General features: G+C 37.1%; 1 protein-coding gene across 1 annotated transcript in view; it reads right to left on the bottom strand.

Moving 5' to 3' along the window:
- LOC104400187 (collagen alpha-1(XXVIII) chain-like) overlaps positions 1-19,955 on the bottom strand; it is a gene marked incomplete at its 3' end in the record, with an annotated part of 33,515 nt that extends 13,560 nt beyond the window's left edge. Inside the window, exons 1-20 of the mRNA XM_010012133.1 lie at positions 19,799-19,955; positions 18,423-18,991; positions 16,654-16,674; positions 15,136-15,195; positions 14,582-14,635; positions 14,235-14,279; positions 13,427-13,453; positions 13,089-13,133; positions 12,401-12,445; positions 11,732-11,785; positions 10,368-10,436; positions 9,625-9,693; positions 7,657-7,725; positions 5,459-5,527; positions 4,960-5,028; positions 4,805-4,873; positions 3,615-3,683; positions 2,331-2,402; positions 1,686-1,754; positions 341-412 (exon numbers count right to left, since the gene is read on the bottom strand). Coding sequence (XP_010010435.1) covers positions 341-412; positions 1,686-1,754; positions 2,331-2,402; positions 3,615-3,683; positions 4,805-4,873; positions 4,960-5,028; positions 5,459-5,527; positions 7,657-7,725; positions 9,625-9,693; positions 10,368-10,436; positions 11,732-11,785; positions 12,401-12,445; positions 13,089-13,133; positions 13,427-13,453; positions 14,235-14,279; positions 14,582-14,635; positions 15,136-15,195; positions 16,654-16,674; positions 18,423-18,991; positions 19,799-19,955 — 1,773 coding nt within the window. The remainder of the gene's footprint in view (positions 1-340; positions 413-1,685; positions 1,755-2,330; positions 2,403-3,614; positions 3,684-4,804; positions 4,874-4,959; positions 5,029-5,458; positions 5,528-7,656; positions 7,726-9,624; positions 9,694-10,367; positions 10,437-11,731; positions 11,786-12,400; positions 12,446-13,088; positions 13,134-13,426; positions 13,454-14,234; positions 14,280-14,581; positions 14,636-15,135; positions 15,196-16,653; positions 16,675-18,422; positions 18,992-19,798) is intronic.
- Positions 19,956-20,225: the final 270 nt, after the last annotated feature.

The raw sequence follows: 20,225 nt of genomic DNA, 5'->3' as shown, positions 1-20,225 counted from the left end.
GTCATTGTAAGGGAAAAAATATGCTGTGACATATGTATATGCCATATATCATCTATCTTCCCAAACATCTCAGCATAAAAATACCAGGATTAGTGTCCTTTAGCTTTTTTTGAACTGACAGGGAAGCAATATGAACTTGCAGGGAAGCAAAGTTTATTCAAAAATGCTTCTGGATGTTTTTAGGGATCATGGTGCACCTTGCTAAGAGAAGCCATGGCTGAATTTTATTTTAATTATCTTTTAAGAAGCAAGTTCACTCCAGGACAGTTGTTTCTGAGATCTAGAACAAAGCACAGCTCTAGGGGGCTATTTTACACACATAGTGTGGTAATAAACCTACTTTAGCTCCAGCAGGTCCAGGCACTCCTGTTGGTCCTGTTAATCCACGTATTCCTCTCTGACCTTGATCTCCCTACAAAAATAGAGAAGATATGTCACATACCAGATAATATTAAGAGTATGTTAACTGAAATTAGCTGTAAATATCAGTGAAAGATAGTGAAATTCTGTCTTGCAGCTAGTGCACATAAGCTGTTCCTACTGCCTTCATTGGCAAGTCAGTTAATTCTGCTCAGTAATTGTCCAGTTTTGGATTTGTACAGTCAAAACTACATAGATTTCATCTGAAATTAAATGAACTGACTTACCAGTGAAAACTGTGAAAAAACAGAACCAAAAGGAGTCTTAAAGATTGCATCCTTGCAGCTGAAAAATCAAGTTATTACGTTAAAAAGGTAACTATCTAAGAGAAATAATTAAACCAGGAAAAGATAATTCACTCAAAGGTTTTGCTTTGTTTTGAATTCAAAGGCAAATAGGGCCAATCAATTGACCACAATGCCCTCTCTGATTGATCAGCTTATAATGCTAGGCAGAAAAGGGTAAGGATAGTGTAAAGTTTGTAAAGTGAAAACTGCTGTTTAAGCATATTATTAGACTGTAATAATTACAACAAAAATGAAACATTTTTGAGTCCAGAATAATTCTGAAAAAGTTCCAATATAGTAATTAATTTTAGTGTTGCATCATGTCATCTTCATGCATTCCCTACCAAAGCAATCTGAAAACAGGTAGATGCCTTGATTTTCTCCTATGCTGTTGTTAGCCCTTCCAGCTTCCTGCAATTTTGATATTTAATATCTTTATTTCTTTTCTACTGTGAAATTTAATCTCTGTATGTGTTGTCCAATGTCTGGACAACTATTCCAACAATTTCCAGTGTCTTTTATTTCACAGGACACAGATGCTGATATGAGAAACTGGAATTACTGCTCCATCTGTGAATCAGTACAGAAGACCAGTACAAGAGCCGGAACCTAAAAGATCAACATAGTTATTTCTGTAAGAGAGGCAGTATTCCCAGTTAGTTCTCTGTGAACTTCTTGGACCAGACACTGCCACAGGTACTGGAAATTGTGAACCAAAGAACTGTTGTGCTGTCATTTCAAAAAAAAAAAAGAAAAAAGAAAAAGATGCCCTGCGTGGTCTTTTATTAACTTCACTATTTAAAGTTGGTTTAGGTTGAGGCTGAATGAAACTGCAGTTAACTACTTTTAGAAGCACTCATTAACCTATTCCTTGAGGTATATTTTTTCATTACTTAGACCAAAAAAAGAGAAAGCTTTGACAAATCTCTTCCTGGAACACTGCAATATTGAATGTCACCTTTAGTAAGAAATTCTCACCTTTTCCCCCTGTACTCCAATACCTGCAGGACCTTCAGGACCTCTAAGACCAGGTAACCCTGGTTCACCCTTGAACAGAAAAGTCAAAGCAGCATTTCAGAGTACTGTATAGACATGGTGCAAGATCAACTCTGTATTCACTTGAATGAGTTCATTAAAATCACAGATCTTTCAAAGTCAATGGCAAAACTCCCACTGATGTCAGTGGAGCCAGGATTTTCTTTCCATATTTAGAAACAACCATTGTAAAACTCTATGTGGAATGCATGAAGTAGCATGTATGTAGTCTTTAAATGCGTGGAGTTTCTGAATCTAGGAAAATACCCTGACCAGAAGGCTATGAAAGGTTGTCTCTAGCCATTTTAGTGGTTTCCCTTCTGAGTTGCAGGGCACTTTGTGGATTAAAAAGACCCCAGAACTGTATGCAAGATAAAACACATGCCCCTCCTCCTCCTCCCCCCCCAAAGGAAAAGTTTTACCTAAAAATGTATGTGTGAAAGAATTTCCCCACACACACACTGAAAAATGTGCCACTTTTCCTCTTGTCCATGAACACTCTCTCTTCTAGGTTTGGGTATCAGTACAGGGAGAACAGTAGGAATGCTTGGAGGGAAACAGAAAGACTGCAGACAGAGATGAACCAACCTTTTGGCCCGGGGCTCCATCTTCTCCTGGAAGACCAGGCAGACCTGCCAGTCCTGAAGGGCCTGGTTCACCCTGACATCAACAAAAAGTAAGTCCTTCTATTAAATGCAGACTTGGTACTGCTCTTTCTCTGAATCAAGGAATTCTATTTTTAAAAGTTTACTAAACTGTGTACATACAGCAAACATTTATGCATATGAACCCAAATCTTGCTGGTTTTTTATAAATACAACTCTCATGTATCTGGAACTATCCTACTGTCAGATATTTGAACTGTTTGAACTGTAAATTTTATCTATGCAATTAATATTCTTAGCTAATAATGCTCCAGATCATTCGTAAAAAATAATGCCATCATTTCATGAAGTGGCAGCATCTGAAATAAGTATCAGATAGAGCTGACTGTGACATGATGATTGACATCTTGCTGGTGAGTATCAGTGCAAATCTATTAATGGCAGTGGAATTGTTATCTGATTATTTCTGTAAGGTTCAAGAGCTTGACCTGATTCTAGGTGAAATGGGATCATTCAGGGTCAAATGTGTTCATTCAGCATTACCGTATTTTGTGAAATTAAAGAAGGAAATTGGAGAGTTTCTTTCCTTTTCCAAGTCCTGTCCCAGATCCCTAACAAACAAGAGCAAAACCAGGATAGCCCTGTGCCTTTCCACTATCACAGAAGTACTTTTTCATCTATTCCCATATTTTATGTTAATATGGTTGTTCATGACATAGGGACTGGTTAATATCTTGGTCACTTTGGCACTCAGATAATCTCGTTACTTAGCTCCTCTAAGCAAGAGTGCTTTCCATCTAGTATCACAGCTTGTGTCCCATGTGAAGGTGGGAGGATGTAGCTGCTGTTCTGTTTACATCCTATCCTGTATGAAAAGGGAAGGAGCAGCACGATAACCACTGTTCAGTGCTTTTTTTTCACCAGCTCTGGCTATAGCTTAGCTTATGCTGGGAACTGTGAGATCTGGCAAGTTCTGGCAAGTTTAATATTCTTGATGGTATTCTGCACAGAGCTTTAGGTGAGCTGTATGCAACTCTGACTTAAGCACCGGCAAGGCACGTGACTACTTTTGTACAGAACTGGGGTATTTAAAATGTTCCCATTTCTTGAGGTTATTGAAAGTCTGTGCTAAAAATTTGGAAGACTAAGAACCTAAATTTTATTTCTAAACCTATTTATAAGTGCCTACAGAAAGGATACTCAGGAAAAACAGATTTCAAATTCAAATAAATAAATAAATAAAGTAATTCCTCTATTAACAATGTACCTTAGAACCAGGTTCTCCAATACCTCTTTCTCCTGGCACTCCAGTCTCTCCTGGTAACCCTTGTTCACCCTGAAGTAGAAATTATTTTTTAACAGCATTATAATGGAAAAATATAAAAGCATATTCTTGGTTGCTTGTATTTAAAGAAAGATTAGTCTTTAAATTCTTAAAGATTATTGTCTTCAGTATGATGTGTTAAGCAGTTGGGCACAAAGATTGGGAATCTGTAGCATGATTTGAGCTGTCGCCAAAAAGCTGTTGGTGAAAACGGTTAATGCTGTAAATCTATAATTATATGTCCTTTCCTGCCAAAGTAGCTGATCTTTCAGGAGCATATCTGACATCCACAGACAATGCACCCTTGTCTTTTTTTACCAGTGGTAAAGCATATCCCTGTACAATCACTTAAAATGTAAAAGGTGATCTCTAATGCTGCAGAATACTTTATGTGTCACGAACCCTTGACCCTAGTTCCTTTATCCTATGCTTTAATAGCCTTCAGTCATTCAAAACTTTTGTCACCTTTTCCAGAAAATCACTTTACATCTCCATTCCAAATACTTCAAGGGTGACATCTTGCATTAACAGTCCTGTATTTTGTGAATCAGTCAAGGCTAAATTATTCTGACAGTTTTCTTAACTGCTACGTACAGTAAATACACAAAATCAGGTATGACAACAGGCAGCAGAAGTAACAAGGAAGGCAGCCAATCTGTAAGGTATGTATATCACCTTTCTGGAATGAAACAGTACAGTAAGGATAAAGGATGATATCAAAATTTTGGTGGTGTTTTGTGTTAAGTGCATCTACTTTTTGGAATTGATTCACTACACCTGCATCTGATATGATGAAACTGCAAGTTGAAGCCAGTCAACCCATTCTAGGGAAATGTATCAGACAAAGTACAGTTCACAGTCTGATATGTAGTACCTCAAAGGTTCTGCAATGAGCCAGGCCAAAACCTGACTAGACAGCTATGGCATTGGTTTATCAAGCCTTTTCAGCTGAGTAGAATCTGCTGTACAGTTTGATAATATTAATAAAGAAAATAAATTCCTACAACTATGTCAGTACTTCGATTGGTGTTCAGCACTTTAACAAGGATAAGGATAGAGACAGACCATTTCTTAATCAGGAAATATAACAGTAAAAACAGCACTGTAGCTTTTAGTTCAGAAAATTTCCTAACCTTTGGTCCAGGTAGTCCCTGTCCTGGTAGCCCTCTAGAGCCGGGTGGTCCTTTTGGGCCCTCCACTCCCTGAACAGATTAATTAATTATTACAAAGAAAATATGATCTGTTATTACACATTTAATGTGGGGTGAGAGGTAAGTGAAAACTGCACCTTCTCTCCTTGAATTCCAATTCCAGGTAATCCAATTGGCCCAGGTAAACCTGGAGGACCAAATTCACCCTGGCAAACAAAGTACAATTGCTTAGTTGTGTAAAGATACAGAAACAATCTGGGACAGCTCCTGCGCCAGTACATGCTGACTTAACTTCCCTTTAATCAGTGAAGTTGGCAATCTGACCTTTTGTCTTTCATGTACGCATTTATTCCCTGCTGGATCAGTGGCAAAAAACTGCTAGTCTCTATATCCCTTTCTAAACCTTAGCTTTTCCACAGAACCAGATGCTTTTTGTAACATTTCCTATTTTAACATGAAGAGATGTTAAAATAGGTTGTGAGAGTTTATTGAGCATAGATCTCTCTACAAAATACCTTATTATCCAGGCCCTATTGTAGGGTCTTTGCCTCATTATGCCTTTTGTTGTAAATAGCAACCCTGTATTATGTAGATTTACTGGAACTTTTTTAACCCCCTGGTGTATTTACTGCTCACCTTTTCACCTTTTACGCTGATGCCTGGAAGTCCACGAGGACCTTTTGGTCCATCAAAACCACGGTCTCCCTACATGAAAAATAGTATGTTGTTAACTATAGAAACAGACATCTGTTCTCTCTAAAGTAACTAGAGACACTGTTTGCTCTGTCATTATGCAAAACAAAATAAGAAGAACCAGAAAATAGCTCCTGAATCTGTTTTCCAGGATACCAAAGAGGTCATCTTTTCAAATGAGCTTGAAACTGCTGATGAAAGAGATGAATAAACTTTTTTTAATCTTTCTGCCCACCTCAATTGCTTGAGGTCCGGTCCTGCTTTCCCGCAAATCAATGGCAAAACCACAACTAATCTATATGTAGGCAGGGCTGAGTAATGAGGCTAACAGAAAGCTGAATTCTGCTTATTTGTCTAATGGTTTAATCTCATTAAAGTGTGGCAATGAGGATCTGGTTCTCACTAAGAATTTTGTGAGGATAAAGACCAGGCCAAACTGTATTGTTGCCTATTTGTAAATGCCATTGTCTTTCTAAATGTCTATTTACGAAAACAGTGGTCTTGGGGAAAATGCAGGTTACTAATAAAGACAGAAATATTGTGCTTTCTTGTACTTCTGTTAATAAAACATGTAAAGACAGATGTTAGCTTGTGTAAATTGTCACAGAATCCCCCAAGGCATTGAAGCGATGCCCCAGACAGGTCTCTTCTCTCCCTAGTAACCGATTCCACCATTTTAACTTTGACTGCAATACATTACGTGGATTTCTGTTTAAAATAACATTCTTTACTTCTGATGCCTTGGAACACCTGCCTTCATTTTTCTTTTTACTGAACTGTGAGCTTGTAGTGAAAATGTTTTGAAGAAAGCAACTGTAAAATATACTTTAAATTAATAAATCACCTGCTTAAAATGTGTTTAAAACCAGAGAGCTGACATTCTTGGCCTCTGTAAATAGGACTAGAGATACATATAGACTCTGTTGATACATGCATGATGCCAGATTAGATTTGACAGTAAAAAGTAGTACATTTTAATGGAATCAAGAGTTCCAATAATGCTGGCAGAATTCCAATTTGATTATTTTATTCTGCCTATCTATCTCAGTTGCTTGATATTTGTGTTTAGATTATACGTTCTTCTGTACTTGTTCCTACTGTGCATTGTTGCTGTGATTTACGTATTAGTTGTAGTGTTTCTTCCCACACAAATTGGTATTTCAGTGGCAATGGAGTGATCACTAAATGCATTTTCTTCAAATCATTTTTTTGTTTATTTTCATGCATGACATCAGCTAAGCAAATACAAGCCATCAATACTGAGGCAACAAGGAGGTTAGATAATTTATATAATTAATCATAAAATATATACTGGATGTTTGAAGATTCTATGTTGCTAGCTGACTACAGTATTGTGCTAAGCAAAAATCCCAGGATTTTTAGTAAAGGGACAGTAGGGGCCTGCATCTGCAAAACGATTTTTTATTGTTTTCCTGACCAAAATTGCCTTGGTGCATGCAAAAAAACAAATGAACCATTTAGTTAGTTATTTAGCTCAGGTACAAGCTGTCTCACTTTATTACTGTAACCAAAGGTCAAGTGACAACTCATCCTGGGAGTTGGTTATCAGCAGTCAGCAAAAGGGATTAGCATTGAGTCCATCCATGTAGGTGCAACTACTACTGTCATTACTTCCACTGGATCTAAAAATTAGTAACAGCAGCTTACTTTTCCCACAAACACAATTTAGACTTCCGCTAAAACGCAAGTCAGTGGCTAAGGTATTTCAGATGCTTAGAAGCCTGTCTTCAGTACCACCAAAGATCTCCAAGGATTTAGAAAATAGCATCAACAAACCCCTCCATTTTTTATCTGGGAATCGTTTGTACAATGTTTTATTTAGAGTCAGATGCTGGAGGCTGTTTTAAAATTACAGCTGGAATTCTTTTCAGGCTTAGATCCCACAAATCAAGCATCAGGTGAATTAAATATCGGCTTTACAGGCCCCAAAGGCTAGCTGTGTCTAGAAGTCATGTTTGGGCCAACTGAATTCTATGAAAATATATTGGGTTAATTGATGCCAAATTTTAATATTAAGTTACAAGCTACTTTCTCGGATTCCTGTGTCTTCTATGGACTTGTTTTGGCATGTACTCATTTAATGATGCTGGTCTGGTCTTAAAACTTCTCAACTGCTGTACCTTTGCTCCTGGAAGCCCTTCTCCTGGTGAACCTCTTTCTCCTTGAACTCCTTGTGGTCCCTGAGGCCCCTGTTAATGTATGTTTAAAATGGCTTAGAATATGGATTAATCACTCAAATAAACAGCAGCATGTTCTATGTCATTGTCAGTTTTAAGTACATCTTTAAATGTTAGTGTAGTTATAACTTGTTAAAAATAATACGGTAATATGATATTCACAGCAAATAAATGATGAGCATTCTGGCCTGCAGCAATAACAAGGCAGACAGTTACTTATGAATCACATGTTATGTAGCTAAAGTTCCTATTGCTTATACTTTATAAATTTTCACTCCCTAAATTTTAGTTCGGCTTACAGATTGTTACTAATTCTTATAAGTGTATCAGTACAATCATGAGAGACAGGGAGAACCAGATTAAAGACCATGGACAGCAGTACTGAAGGAGATAGAGCTGGAGACAGATCTGACTGTAATTGCTGAAGGGAATAGTAACATGACCTTCTGTTTTTGAAAGCAAATCTGATAGGAGCACAAGGAGCAAGAAGACAACTAAAACCTTTCACTAAATGGAAGTCCAAAACCTGTGCGTATTGAGCCTGCTTCACAGTGTTTTCCTGCCTTTTTACTTTTCCCCTCTGGTTTATTCCTTGAGATAACACACACACCACAGAATGCCAGTAGATTTGGCTCTGCATAAATATGCCTCTGTTTCTTCTGCAGAGAGCTTCAGAATTGTGCCTAGTTCTTCGGTTACACTGCATTCAGTCATAAAAAGAAAACTCTTTTGAAGCATATACATGTTAAAGTAAATTTAAAAAACACCTTTAGTATATTTTAAAAATCAGAATCTATTGTTATGCCAGTACAGCTGTTGTGGCTAATAAAGATGCACACCACAGGCACTTTTTCCTCCACAAAGTGGCTCTTTTCTCTGTGCCGTTACTGAAGAGACTTGGTAAGCATTGCTGCCCTGCTTTGACTGATTGTTACCAATGGCCTTATTAGTAATGCTCTGTTCTGTGGCCTCTTCAAGGAGAACTCCCTCCTCTCCAGTAGTGTATTTGCAATCAGGTTTGAGATCAGTCAGTTCAGTTACCAAGCTGTCTTCCTTTTTTTCATGGGAGCACCTCTTTTGAGATTATTATTATCTTTCCTTGTCAAAAGGGAAAAGCTATTTGTGAAAAAAGTTCTCTCGTGGTTGCACTTGGGGTCTTTCAGCCAGGTGATGAGAAATGATTCTGAGTCTACTATATTGTAAACAGCTCAGTAAAAGATGCTGTCTGACACTTTGGAAAAAAGCAACCTTAAAATTGGCATAATGGTTTGCTGAATTACCTCAAAGAGGTTGAGTTTACAGCTATCAGAAGGAGGAAGGGAAGGAAAAGAAGGAAGAGATTTCAGAGCCAAAACTACTATAAAATCTGAAAGTCCTTTTTGGTTTTTTTTTTTTTTTTTTAATTTCTCTCTCTGTTATCTCCTGTAAAGGTAACACTGGTCAAACTGTTACCTGTGACCACTTATGCAGTCTGAATATCTTTAAGAAGGTTGTTTAGGTTTGACTGTTTCTAATGTTACAGTGATTGAAATGGAGTCTCTCTCTCAAAGCCATGCTGATGTTAATATTCTAATGATACTGAAAAGCAGTCAACTTTGAAGTTACCACAGGCAGATTTGAATCTATCAGGGGACAGATTTATTTAAATATGTATGTGGTTTTGCGTAAGGTGGTATTTTTCTTAGCTGTTTCAGAGATTAAGGTAATTAGAAAAGTTAAGGAACTGGAAACATTCCCAGTTTATTGAGGGAAATGAAAGTCAGACAATGTAGTACATATGAGATTGAGAACTAGTGGAAGAAAGAAAAGAGATGGTATTATTTAACACACATATATCCCTCTAACAGAGAAGCACTAAGAATTTTTCCTTTCTGTCCTGCTTCCCTCACACCAAATAAAAAATAGACATACCATAAGTCCTGGCTCACCAGTTCCGGGTGGGCCAACAGGGCCTGGTCTTCCTGTCAAACCAGTGTCACCCTTCAAACAAAGATGTGTTTTGAAAATGCCAGATTTAGGTATTTTTATGTGTGCAGCATATAACAACTCATCAGGCATTCTGTGCTTGAAATAATTGATATAGGAGAATACAGGAATGGCAGAGAAAATCTTAGTATCCTGACAGTCATATAGCATGTAAGGCCCAACAGACACTGAACTGGTGCAGTTTCACAGCATTAGGATACAGCCTCAATTCTGCATTGAGAGAAGAATCTGAATGGCTAATTATTCCCATCATATTCCTAGTACATTATGTATCACTTATTGTCCTTTTCTAAGGAGTCAGTATTTTTATCATAGTGTTTTTTTCTTTATGCCAGTCATCCAAACCAACAAGCCTGGTTTTCACAGGATAATTTTTGTTTAAGATTATGTGTGCATTTTACTCAGGCATACACTGCTTGGCTTAGTTATGCCAAGCGTAAGAACTACTGTAAAAAGTCCTTTGAAGTACATACTTAAAATATACTTCCTGCCCTCCCCCTCCACCCCAAGCAAGTTTGATCAACATACAAAATACCTTCCCAGTACCATAAAACCAGCATTTGGAGGCTCGAATTTTCTCATCACCAGCAAGTATAGTCTCTCAGCTGTCTTGGTTTTCATTCTTACCTTACAATACATGCAATATAGAAGATGATAGATGCTTGTACCTTTGGGCCTGGCAGTCCTATTCCAGTCTCTCCAGGCAAGCCAGGTGGCCCAGGGAGACCTCTTTCACCCTTTTTAGAGAATGAAAAAATAAACAGTTCTGCTTATAACATTTATGTTTAACATTTCTGTGTCTACGGAAATCAGTTTCACTCAGGTTCTAAGTTCATTTTTTGTATATCCTGACTTTCAGGACATTGGAATTGTCTTACACAGTACTTCATATGTTCACCCTTTCAATGCTTAAAAATTCCCTTTATTAAGAGCGTAGATATTTCCTGTACAAAGTGATACCAGATTAAACAAATTGAAAAATACTTAGTTTCATGTGGGATATAAGAGTTTTGATACCCAACTGCTCTATGCCTCACTGTTGGCCATCAGGTGGTATAAATATGGTGGAAAGGAGATATCAAGAGGGATATCAAAAGAGATAATGTCCTCTATAAATGTATTTTCAAGATTTTGCTCCACAACAATATTCCCTTCAATAGCTAAAGAACCCATTAGCCTTAGGTGAATTACTCACTTCAAGGTTTTTCTGAGAATCAAAGTGTAACTGTGGTCTCTCCTAATGAAATTAAAACAGTTCCCTTAACTGTTGATAATATGCAGTGATATTTGCATTTTCCATTGAACTACTATGAAAGACATCAAGTCATCATAGAACCACAGAAAGAATTAATCTCCATTGGTATACCTGGAATTTACAATGGGGTAAAGGAGAAGTAAAGCCAGCAAATCTTAAGGATTTAATAATCGTAAATCATACATTTTTCAAACAAACAATATTTTATGTTTACAGAGAAGACTGGATCTTGCAGTGAGGCACTGTGTGATTTCTGAGCCCCTTTGAGAAAGCTCATTGCAAGACTGTGTCCTGAATTGCACTTATCCTCATGACTTTCAGATATTTTCTGCTGCACATCAGTAAACAGTGGGACTACTAATTTTGTTGTATAGAATTCTTCTTGAGAATGTTTTAGGAGAACAGTTTGTTTGAGATCCCAAACAGAATTCCTGCTTGGCACTTATGGGGGAAAAAGAAGTCTAAATTGAAAATTGAAAAAATGCAATGCTCAACGGCTGCTAAATAATATTCTGTGATGCTGCTGTATTTTGACTGTTTGTGAGAAAAGATTGGAGTGTGATTTGGACCTGAATTCCAGATAAAGAGCAATTGAAGATCTTTCTTAGAACCTTGTAGAATATAAAGAGTATATGATTTGCTAGCAATGTCACATTAAACTTCATTCCCTATGAGAAGGGTATGGGATATAAGGATAAAAGCATTATTGTTGTCAGGCTGTTTTAATACGATTAATAACTGTTAACATTAAGAAAGAAGAAATAATGCAGTTCTTGCCTTTGATCCTTGCAGGCCTTCAGGCCCTTGGTCTCCAGATTGTCCTTGTGGACCCTATTAAAACAGGAGTGATTTAATGAGATTTTTTAAAGCTTTTAGAACATGGCAGCTTGAAAAACAACCTCCAATTTGCTGTAGTCTGCATGAAAATGTGAGTTACAAACATTTCAGAACTGAAGCTTTGCTTTCTGATGCATGTATAGATTCAGTCACCACAGTTGGAGCTGGGTCTGGTAATTGGGGGAGAGAATTTCTCTCTCCCTTTACTCGAGTACAATTAAAGGTAATCTACAGTCAAGATTTACCAAAACATCCCAATAACTGAGCCTTCAGTCCAAGAGTATGGGGATGAAAAAACACTACTGTTTCCATGTACTTTTGTGAGATAATGAAATAGTTAAGACACTGAATGGGAAATGAGTGACTTTGGTTTTCATGGAACTGTATTTGCTGTGGTCTTTGAGACTGAGTCACTTATAAGGATGATTCATTTGTCGAGACTGCTCCTCCAAATTCTTCTTAATTATGCTCTTTAAGAAGACTGATTTTGGATGCCTTGAATTCAGTGACTCAAAGATTCTGTGACAGTTGTGGTATGATATTATCTCAGAGCTTCGAATTCCAGGGAACCAGGTATTGTTTGTTTTATAGTGTCCTTTCTTTTCTTACCTGTAGCCCTCTTGTTCCTCTGGGGCCTACTGGACCTTCCAGACCCTAAAAGGCAAGTGGAAAAAAGGGTACATTTAAGTATATTTAGATTTGGACAAAACTATTTTTAGAGAACTTTTTACTAAGGTATCTTATTTAGGTATCTTTACATTAAAATAAAAAGTAATATCAAGAGAAGCTCAGCAGCCAGCAAGTGTTAAATAAATATTTTAAAAATTGACTGTGGTAATCAGAATGCAGAGTAAGAATGAATAGAGTTAATTACCAAGGACCAGTAATCCAGGATTAAACTTGTTTGTTTCATTTAAAATATTCACAGCAATTACACACCAAATCTTGAAGATTGGTGTTAGAAACCTTGATTGCATTTTCACCTCTCATTTCCTTTGCTTACTACTTCAAGCCTTCTGCCTCTGTTAAAATCAAGCAGAGTTTTAGTATTGTTATATACTGGCTTAGGCTTGGGCCCTAAGAGGAATCACATGAAAATATAGAAGGAGCTGAGAAAGTACTGAAAATGGTATCCTTGCTTACTTCACTTTTCTTAAACTGTCAGATGTTAATTTTCCTCAGCCTTGGAATTCATATTTGTCTTAAATCTGTCACCATGGTTGTTACTGAGGGAACTGTAGTTTCCCTGTATTTTAACCGTGTTTCCTGAAGGCGTAACAACCTTGTGGCTACTTACTCTGTCTCCTTTTATCCCTGGGATTCCACATTCACCTCTTTCACCCTGGAAAGGAACAGGAATATTCATGATTTATATTGAGCATATCATCCTTATTCTTTGTGTGCTTTAGTTGGAAACCTAAGTGATCTTCTATTCATGATATATTTAACAGTTACATTCCAAAATGTAAGTTCATTTTGGAAGGAACACATCTTTAATTAGAGCTTGTGCAGCAGCTGGTAAGATGATGTTATTGTTCATTACTGGTATTTATAACAAATGCAACACTATATGTAATAAATAATAATAACATCAAAAGTCTGTGTGTAAGCAGAACTTCTGACTAAAAGTAGTACCTTCTCTCCTTTATATCCAGATTTCCCCTGGGAAAATAAAAAAAAGCAAAGCAGGCTGTGAGGATATATAACCCAAATGAAAGCATGTGAGTATCTGCGCTACTAACATTCTACTTTCTAGAAGCATTTCAGGTAGTGAAGGTGATCTCTGATAAACATGGCAATACGACTCTGAATACTGCACCTACTGGTCATCATAGATGCTGTTTTATGTGTGAACAATCTTAGACAGGGATTTTGATGATGTAAAAGCAGATCAACTAGAGTTCATATTTCCTTCTTAGTGAGGAACATGCTAAAATAAGAAAGCAAGAAAAAAGTCACTAATTAAAAAGGATGTAATGAATAGGTAAGAAAACATAGAGTGATTCATATGTGAATGAATTCAGAGTTAAGCAGTAAGAAGCTAGTCCTACAGTTTCTTCCTTATATGTATTTAGTTCAATTTTTTCATTGCTATTACAGACTGGATTCTTTATTTGCCAAATGAAAAATTTAAACTGACCCAAAAAGATGCAGGCAAAGTGTCCATTTCTGTAATGTTCTTAGATTATCGTATCAGAGCTTTTCACACTTTTTAGGAGGGACTATACGTTACTAGAGAGCATTTTCTAGATCACTCTTGTAAGAAGGAATGATTTCTTTAAGCAATGATAATATTTTCAGTTCTAGTGTTACTGAACATTAGCTGGTAAACCGGAATTGAAATTTGCTATTATAATTTTTTTTAACTTTTTTAGAAAAGGTGTTTTGCCTTGAAGGAACACTAATTGCTCATGGGAGAAGAAGGTAAAAAATCTTTCTTTACCTCTATTCCATCTCGTCCTGGAATTCCATTGAGACCTGGCTCCCCCTATGAATAATTCAACATCAAGATCAGTGAAATCAGGATAAGATAGTATTGTCCTGATTAACTGAGTAGACATCTCAATGCAATACAGGCAGCATACCAGCTCCCTCTTTTTACCCTTCAATGATTTTAAACATTAGATTTAAGATTTTAAGTTGTAAACAATCTCAGTCTTGACTGTAGTACGAGGGTGTAGATGAAGTTTAAAGCATTCACAGGTGGAAAGTACATGGGCACTATCAGGATAGTCTTTCCATACTAATGAAGTACCAACTCTTTCTTCTAAATCTGAAAAATCGCATTACTTTTGTTCCTTTCAGGCCTGGAGCTCCATCATCACCAGTGCGACCCTTTTTACCCTGAAAACAACAAAATAAAACTCTTATAATATATGTTAGCAAAATAATTTTATTTTACAATATATACTTTTATATATATATTTATATTTAGGATATTTGCTTCAGCCTCTTGCTCTCGCTCTTGCTTTCAGAGTTTTCAGATATTAATGTTTGATCTGGGGCTAGTTAGATCCACCTGGTCTGGTTGTCTGATTGCAACATGTGAATTACTGTTCCACACAGGAAGTTGCTCCTTCCTGCCTTTTGAACTGCTGTAGCTAAAAGGAGAGCCTCAGCACATCACACTGTTCTTTTTACAGGAGTGTCTCATGGCATTCTCAGGTCTCTCTATGGATTTCCTATTGGTGTGACATTTCCATGCAATGTAACTAGGTATGGAACATTGAACTCTTGTTGTCTTAGGATTTGAGTTCAAACTATTTCCTAAAAAAGAAACCAATAATCAAATAAATCTTGAATTACATTGTTTAATTGTTATTTGAGAAATGGCAGCTACTTACAGCAGGGCCAGGAAGGCCTCTTTCCCCCTTCTCACAGTTACATGTGGCAGCCTGGGGACACTTTGAATGAAAATAGTCCAAATCAGCACATTTTGATAGAACAGATAGAAAACACATGAACACTGCTTTTAAGTTACTGTGTGGCTAGTCTGAGTATACCAGTAATGACCTAGTTATATTTACATATTTTACAAAAATCTTTTAACTGTTAGTTTACCACTCATCAGGAATGTGGTCTTCTACACTCCATCCAAAAATCCCTATCATTCCTGAAATGAAATATCAGTCCTGAAATTTCAGTCATCTCAGTAATGGTTTTACCTTCAAATTCTTCACAAGGTCAGTTTATTGGTATGCTGCGTCTGTAACTATAGATCTGGTTTGATTACTAGTCACTGCAGAGACAGCCAAGACAATGGGGTAAGAAAACATCTGGCACTTGTTCCACTTCACTATATGTAGGATAGATCACAGTTTAGCTCTAGCTTGATCTATAAACGAAACATGTTGTGGCTGTATACTTTTATCTAGTTAATGCAATTCATTGTAACAGTTTATAATTGTTCTTTTTCTTCTGCCATCTCTACTGTCATGTGTCTCAGGCAGACATCATTATGGTATGTAGGATCTTTTTGAAACTTTAAAACCATTACATAATACAGAATTATTACAGATACTGGGGTTATTTTTGGAGGAAGAATAAGGAATGTTGTTTTTATTTTTTGTTTTATTATTTATTAAACTTCCACTAGATGTCTAGAAGCGAAGGGTTTAAATATCATTCTTACCTGAATATCACAATTAGTAACACTTTGTTTTCTAAGGATAACACTGAATGTCTTACTACTTCAGGATTTATTTTGACAAAAATCAACATGCCAGTGGAAATGAATGAAAAATAAACTGCTTTAAGTTTTGCAAACACTCAGAATATTTAGCAGTTTCCTTGAGCGTGCTCATCAGAACAGTCTTTGCCTGAGATAACTGTACCTTAAGTAGGACTAACATCTTTAAGAGGAAAGTTAACTTTAGTCCCCCCAAAATGGCAGCCAGACCTACCAATGGCTGCAGTCAGGGTGACACAGTGTGGACAAGCTGGAAAAGTGCTATGGTGGAGCTTTGTTTGAGTTCCTTCCTTTTTAAAAACTCTATTAGGGAGAGCATTAAGGGCCAGAACTGCACCACACTCAGCTCTGCGTCGTGTTTTCTTATCCACTGAGTCTGTTGGATGATGTGCCAAGACATCAGCAAATTCTGGCTAACATGAATGCTCACTCATTGTTATTATTCAACTTTGAAAATAAGGAGAGACAGGAAATGACATTAGGATAGCAAATTGAAGCTCTGGCCTGCAAATGCAAAAGCATGTTTTACTTGAAGGTAATCTCATTAGACTCAATATTTCACCAACTTTCTGAACAATCAGTTTTCTTGAATTACATTTCCATATAATTGTAAATGTCTGTATTAAGCAGTAGTTCTGCACAGGAGAAAAAAACCCCAAACAAAACAACTTACCTCTTCCTCAGAGAGATCTTTCTGTAAAGACAGATATTCAAAACAACATTAGAAACTTAAAGTCATAATCCAGCTCTACAGGAAGGACACTGAAAGATGTTAAAATAAATTGCTTCAGCAGCTAGTTAATTAAAGTATGCAATTAACATTAACTAACATTAATTAAATTTAATTTCTGAGAAACATTCTAGCAATCTCTCCATTCTAAAAACTAATTTAAATCATTAAATCTATAATAGGAATTTACTTATTATAGATTGTTGACTGCACAAATCACTGACTCCACAGTCCAGCCATTGTAACTTGCTAAAATTACAATGGTAAACAGACCTAAGCCAACATAGTATCTGTAGCAGGTATATGGGAACCCAGAAACTACATTTCCAAAGTTCTGAATAGCAGCAGCTCTCTAGTAGGAGTAAATGATACGTACTCTACACTTGAGAAAATCAGAAGCTCTTCTATGCATACTATCAGGCAAACACACAAAATGAGAACAGTCAGAACACCAGAACACCTTAGAAAAGATCTGGCTTTGACAGTGACCTTATAAAGTTACCATCATTGAATTAGCTCTGTTATTTTTTTAGATCTCTACAGCTGAAACACCCACATGGAATTCAATCCTCTCACTTTTCACAACTGATGTCTTGAGAGGACATAAATGTGTTGATGAGCAGCAACACAATACAAATCTCTAAAACTCACATGTATGCACATATAATTATGCCAAAGCCATGATTTAAATCAGACAGCACCCATGTTCTCAAAAGGAGGCACCTGTGATGGGTGCCTGTTTGGAACAGGTAAAATAAAGTGTGTTTAGCCACTTGAGGGGTGGTTGCTGACATACAGAAAGCAATGGTAATAGCAGAGAAGATAGGAAGGGTGATATGCAGGGAAACCAATGCCGAGTGGCAGACTGTTGCAGTGCGGGACAGACAGACAGGAAGGCCAGGTTGTATACATGCTCTAGGCCTGAATGAGCCTGTATGACACTTAGGTGTCAGTTTCACTGCAGAAGTCTCCAGCTACAGGAGTCTCCTGGTATTTTATATCTCTGTGCATGCTCAGATCAGGACTCCATCTGCAGCTTGTGTCACCAGATCTATAGGCTAGAGAATGACAGTATTCTCTATACTTGGCAGGGAATATTTCTTATAAATTAAGTTCACATGCAGAAAAGAGGCACCCAAGCAAAACTTCAAGCTCCATTTACACACTTCTTCTTGATTATGTCATAGGCTTTCCATGGAAATTTAAACATGTCTATCACCAAGTTCAGATTTTATCTAAATTGACATATTGCCATTAAGGCCTACAAATTTATTTTCACTTCTGTGAGAGCTGCAATTTTTGGAACAAAAGGCAGTATCACATTCCTACTTGCTACAGAAGAAAGCACCAGGATGTCAAAGATTGTCATTGTTTTTTTTTGTTTGTTTGTTTTTTGGTTTGTTTTTTTTTTTTTTTAAGAAAGGGGGTTTAAAATACCTTTCTTGGGAGGAAAACCAGAGATATAAATAACTTCACAACAAGACTTTTAAGATCTAATTTGGTTTCCAACTTCAAATATTTTGGCTGGCAAAATCTGAATGCTGGGGAGAGAAAGGAAACCTGGACTTTGGCACAGTGTCTTGTTAACAAGTGGACCACTTTAACATGTAAAAGGTATAGGTTTCTTCAATAGCATAAGCATTCCAAAATATTGGAAATAAGACCATACATGTATGTTCCTGTAACTATTTCAAATTCTTTCTCATACATACCATTTCCTTGACAACCTTCTCCACAGTTTCTTTGTCCTGGAGGTTAAAAACAAACCTGGATGCTGGGACACTTGCCAGGAGCCGGAGCTTGGCAGCATTGCTAACCTCCTCAGCCACTCTGGTCATTCCCATTGTGAAAAATACAATTCCTTGGTGTTTAGCATCAGCTATAGCTGCAAAAATATCTGGGTTTCTTGGATGGTCCACTCCATCAGTGAACAGCACAGCTACTTTAACGCTACCTGGAGTCCCTTCAGTCATATAGAGTTGTGTGAGGTTAGTTATAGCGTAAGTTGTGTAGGTGCCATGCCCTATGTAGGTGATGGGAGCAAGGTGGGATTTGAATGCTTCAGGACCTTTCCAGTCATGGAAAGTTTGCTCTATGAAGACAGTGCTGCTGTACTGTAGTAAGGCCATCCTCCAGCTAAGAGTACGTCCAGAACTGAGCTGCAGACTTTTCATTCTGTCTACTGTTTCCAGTACAAATTTTTTTTGCTGTTCATGATTATAGTCCTTAGCACTTTCAGAGCTGTCCAGTAAAAAAGAGATTTCCAGAATGCAGTCTTCATCTAGAATAAATAGGGAAGGTAGGTGAGTGGAGTGATTCCGTACTAAATCCCATTCTACCCTTACCCTTACATATAGTTCAGGCTTCAAAATTGCGAGTGAAATTATTTTAAACATCTGCCATCACAAATGTGAGACCCTCATGAAGATAGAGAATATAGAGGCTGAGGAATTTGCTACAGAACAGATGCCCCAGAGAATAAGTAACTGAAGGTGAGGTTATGTCACGTAGTATAAAATGAGGAGTGTTGTAGTGGTTTTATATATTCATTATGTCCTCTTGCCTGATATTTCACTGAATATCTTACCAGGATGAGGACTGGAAAGGTGGAAGTCATCTACAGGAAAAAAAGTCTTACTGAATAAGACACTGGAATGTGATTTGACAGAGCTAGATTTTGCCCCTGGTACTGACAGTGACACAGAAATTTTCAAAAGTAGGATCCGCAGAGTATTAATTTTCTGAACTACTGACAAAATTACTTCTATAGGTATACAGTTATATGGGCTATTGACAGTAACAGGCTATCAGCCATATCACCATGAAGCCCCAAAGTAATCTCTTTTTCTGACATACACAAAAGGGGAGGAGAAAGATGGGAGTAGAAAGGTAAAAGTGCAAAAATAAGGCATGTGAAAATGTAGGATGAGGCGAGTCTGGCTGATTATAAGCAGTATCTTAGAGGGTAAGTTAGCCACATAGTCCAGAATCCAAATAAATGAATCTGTGGCCGGGGGTGGGGTGGGATGGGGAGAGGGTAGGAGAGGAGAGAACCAACCCACACCTGTTTTAAAATTACAATATTCACCTTGATCGCTTGGGTTGGGATATTTTTCTATAGTATTTGACAGAATGTGTTTAGGTTTTGGTCTTCTCAATCCATATCTTTTCTCTTCCCTGAGATTTTCTGCTAAAAACTCGTGGTATTCAAGTATCCACAAAAGCCACCAGAATCTGAAGAACATCATTTGTTTGGTTTGTTTCCTAAACAACACAAATAATAATACAGAAGTACAGCAGTACGAGGGTAATAGAACATTATTCAATTTTGCTTCAACAGGTTGCTTAGCAGGCTGTATTTTAAAATATAGTCCCTAAAAACCAGCTGATTTTATTTTCTTTTGATAAGATCTTTTCCAAAATATGTAATAAATAATAATCAAAGACATACTGGGGTGATTTTCAAGCATTCTGCATATGGCTCTAGCACATGACAAACTGGATACAGACATGTT

The sequence above is a fragment of the Nestor notabilis genome, unplaced genomic scaffold, assembly GCF_000696875.1.
Source record: "Nestor notabilis isolate BGI_N333 unplaced genomic scaffold, ASM69687v1 scaffold15823, whole genome shotgun sequence".
Taxonomy (NCBI): Eukaryota; Metazoa; Chordata; class Aves; order Psittaciformes; family Psittacidae; genus Nestor; species Nestor notabilis.
This window is presented reverse-complemented; position numbering and strand designations above follow the sequence as displayed.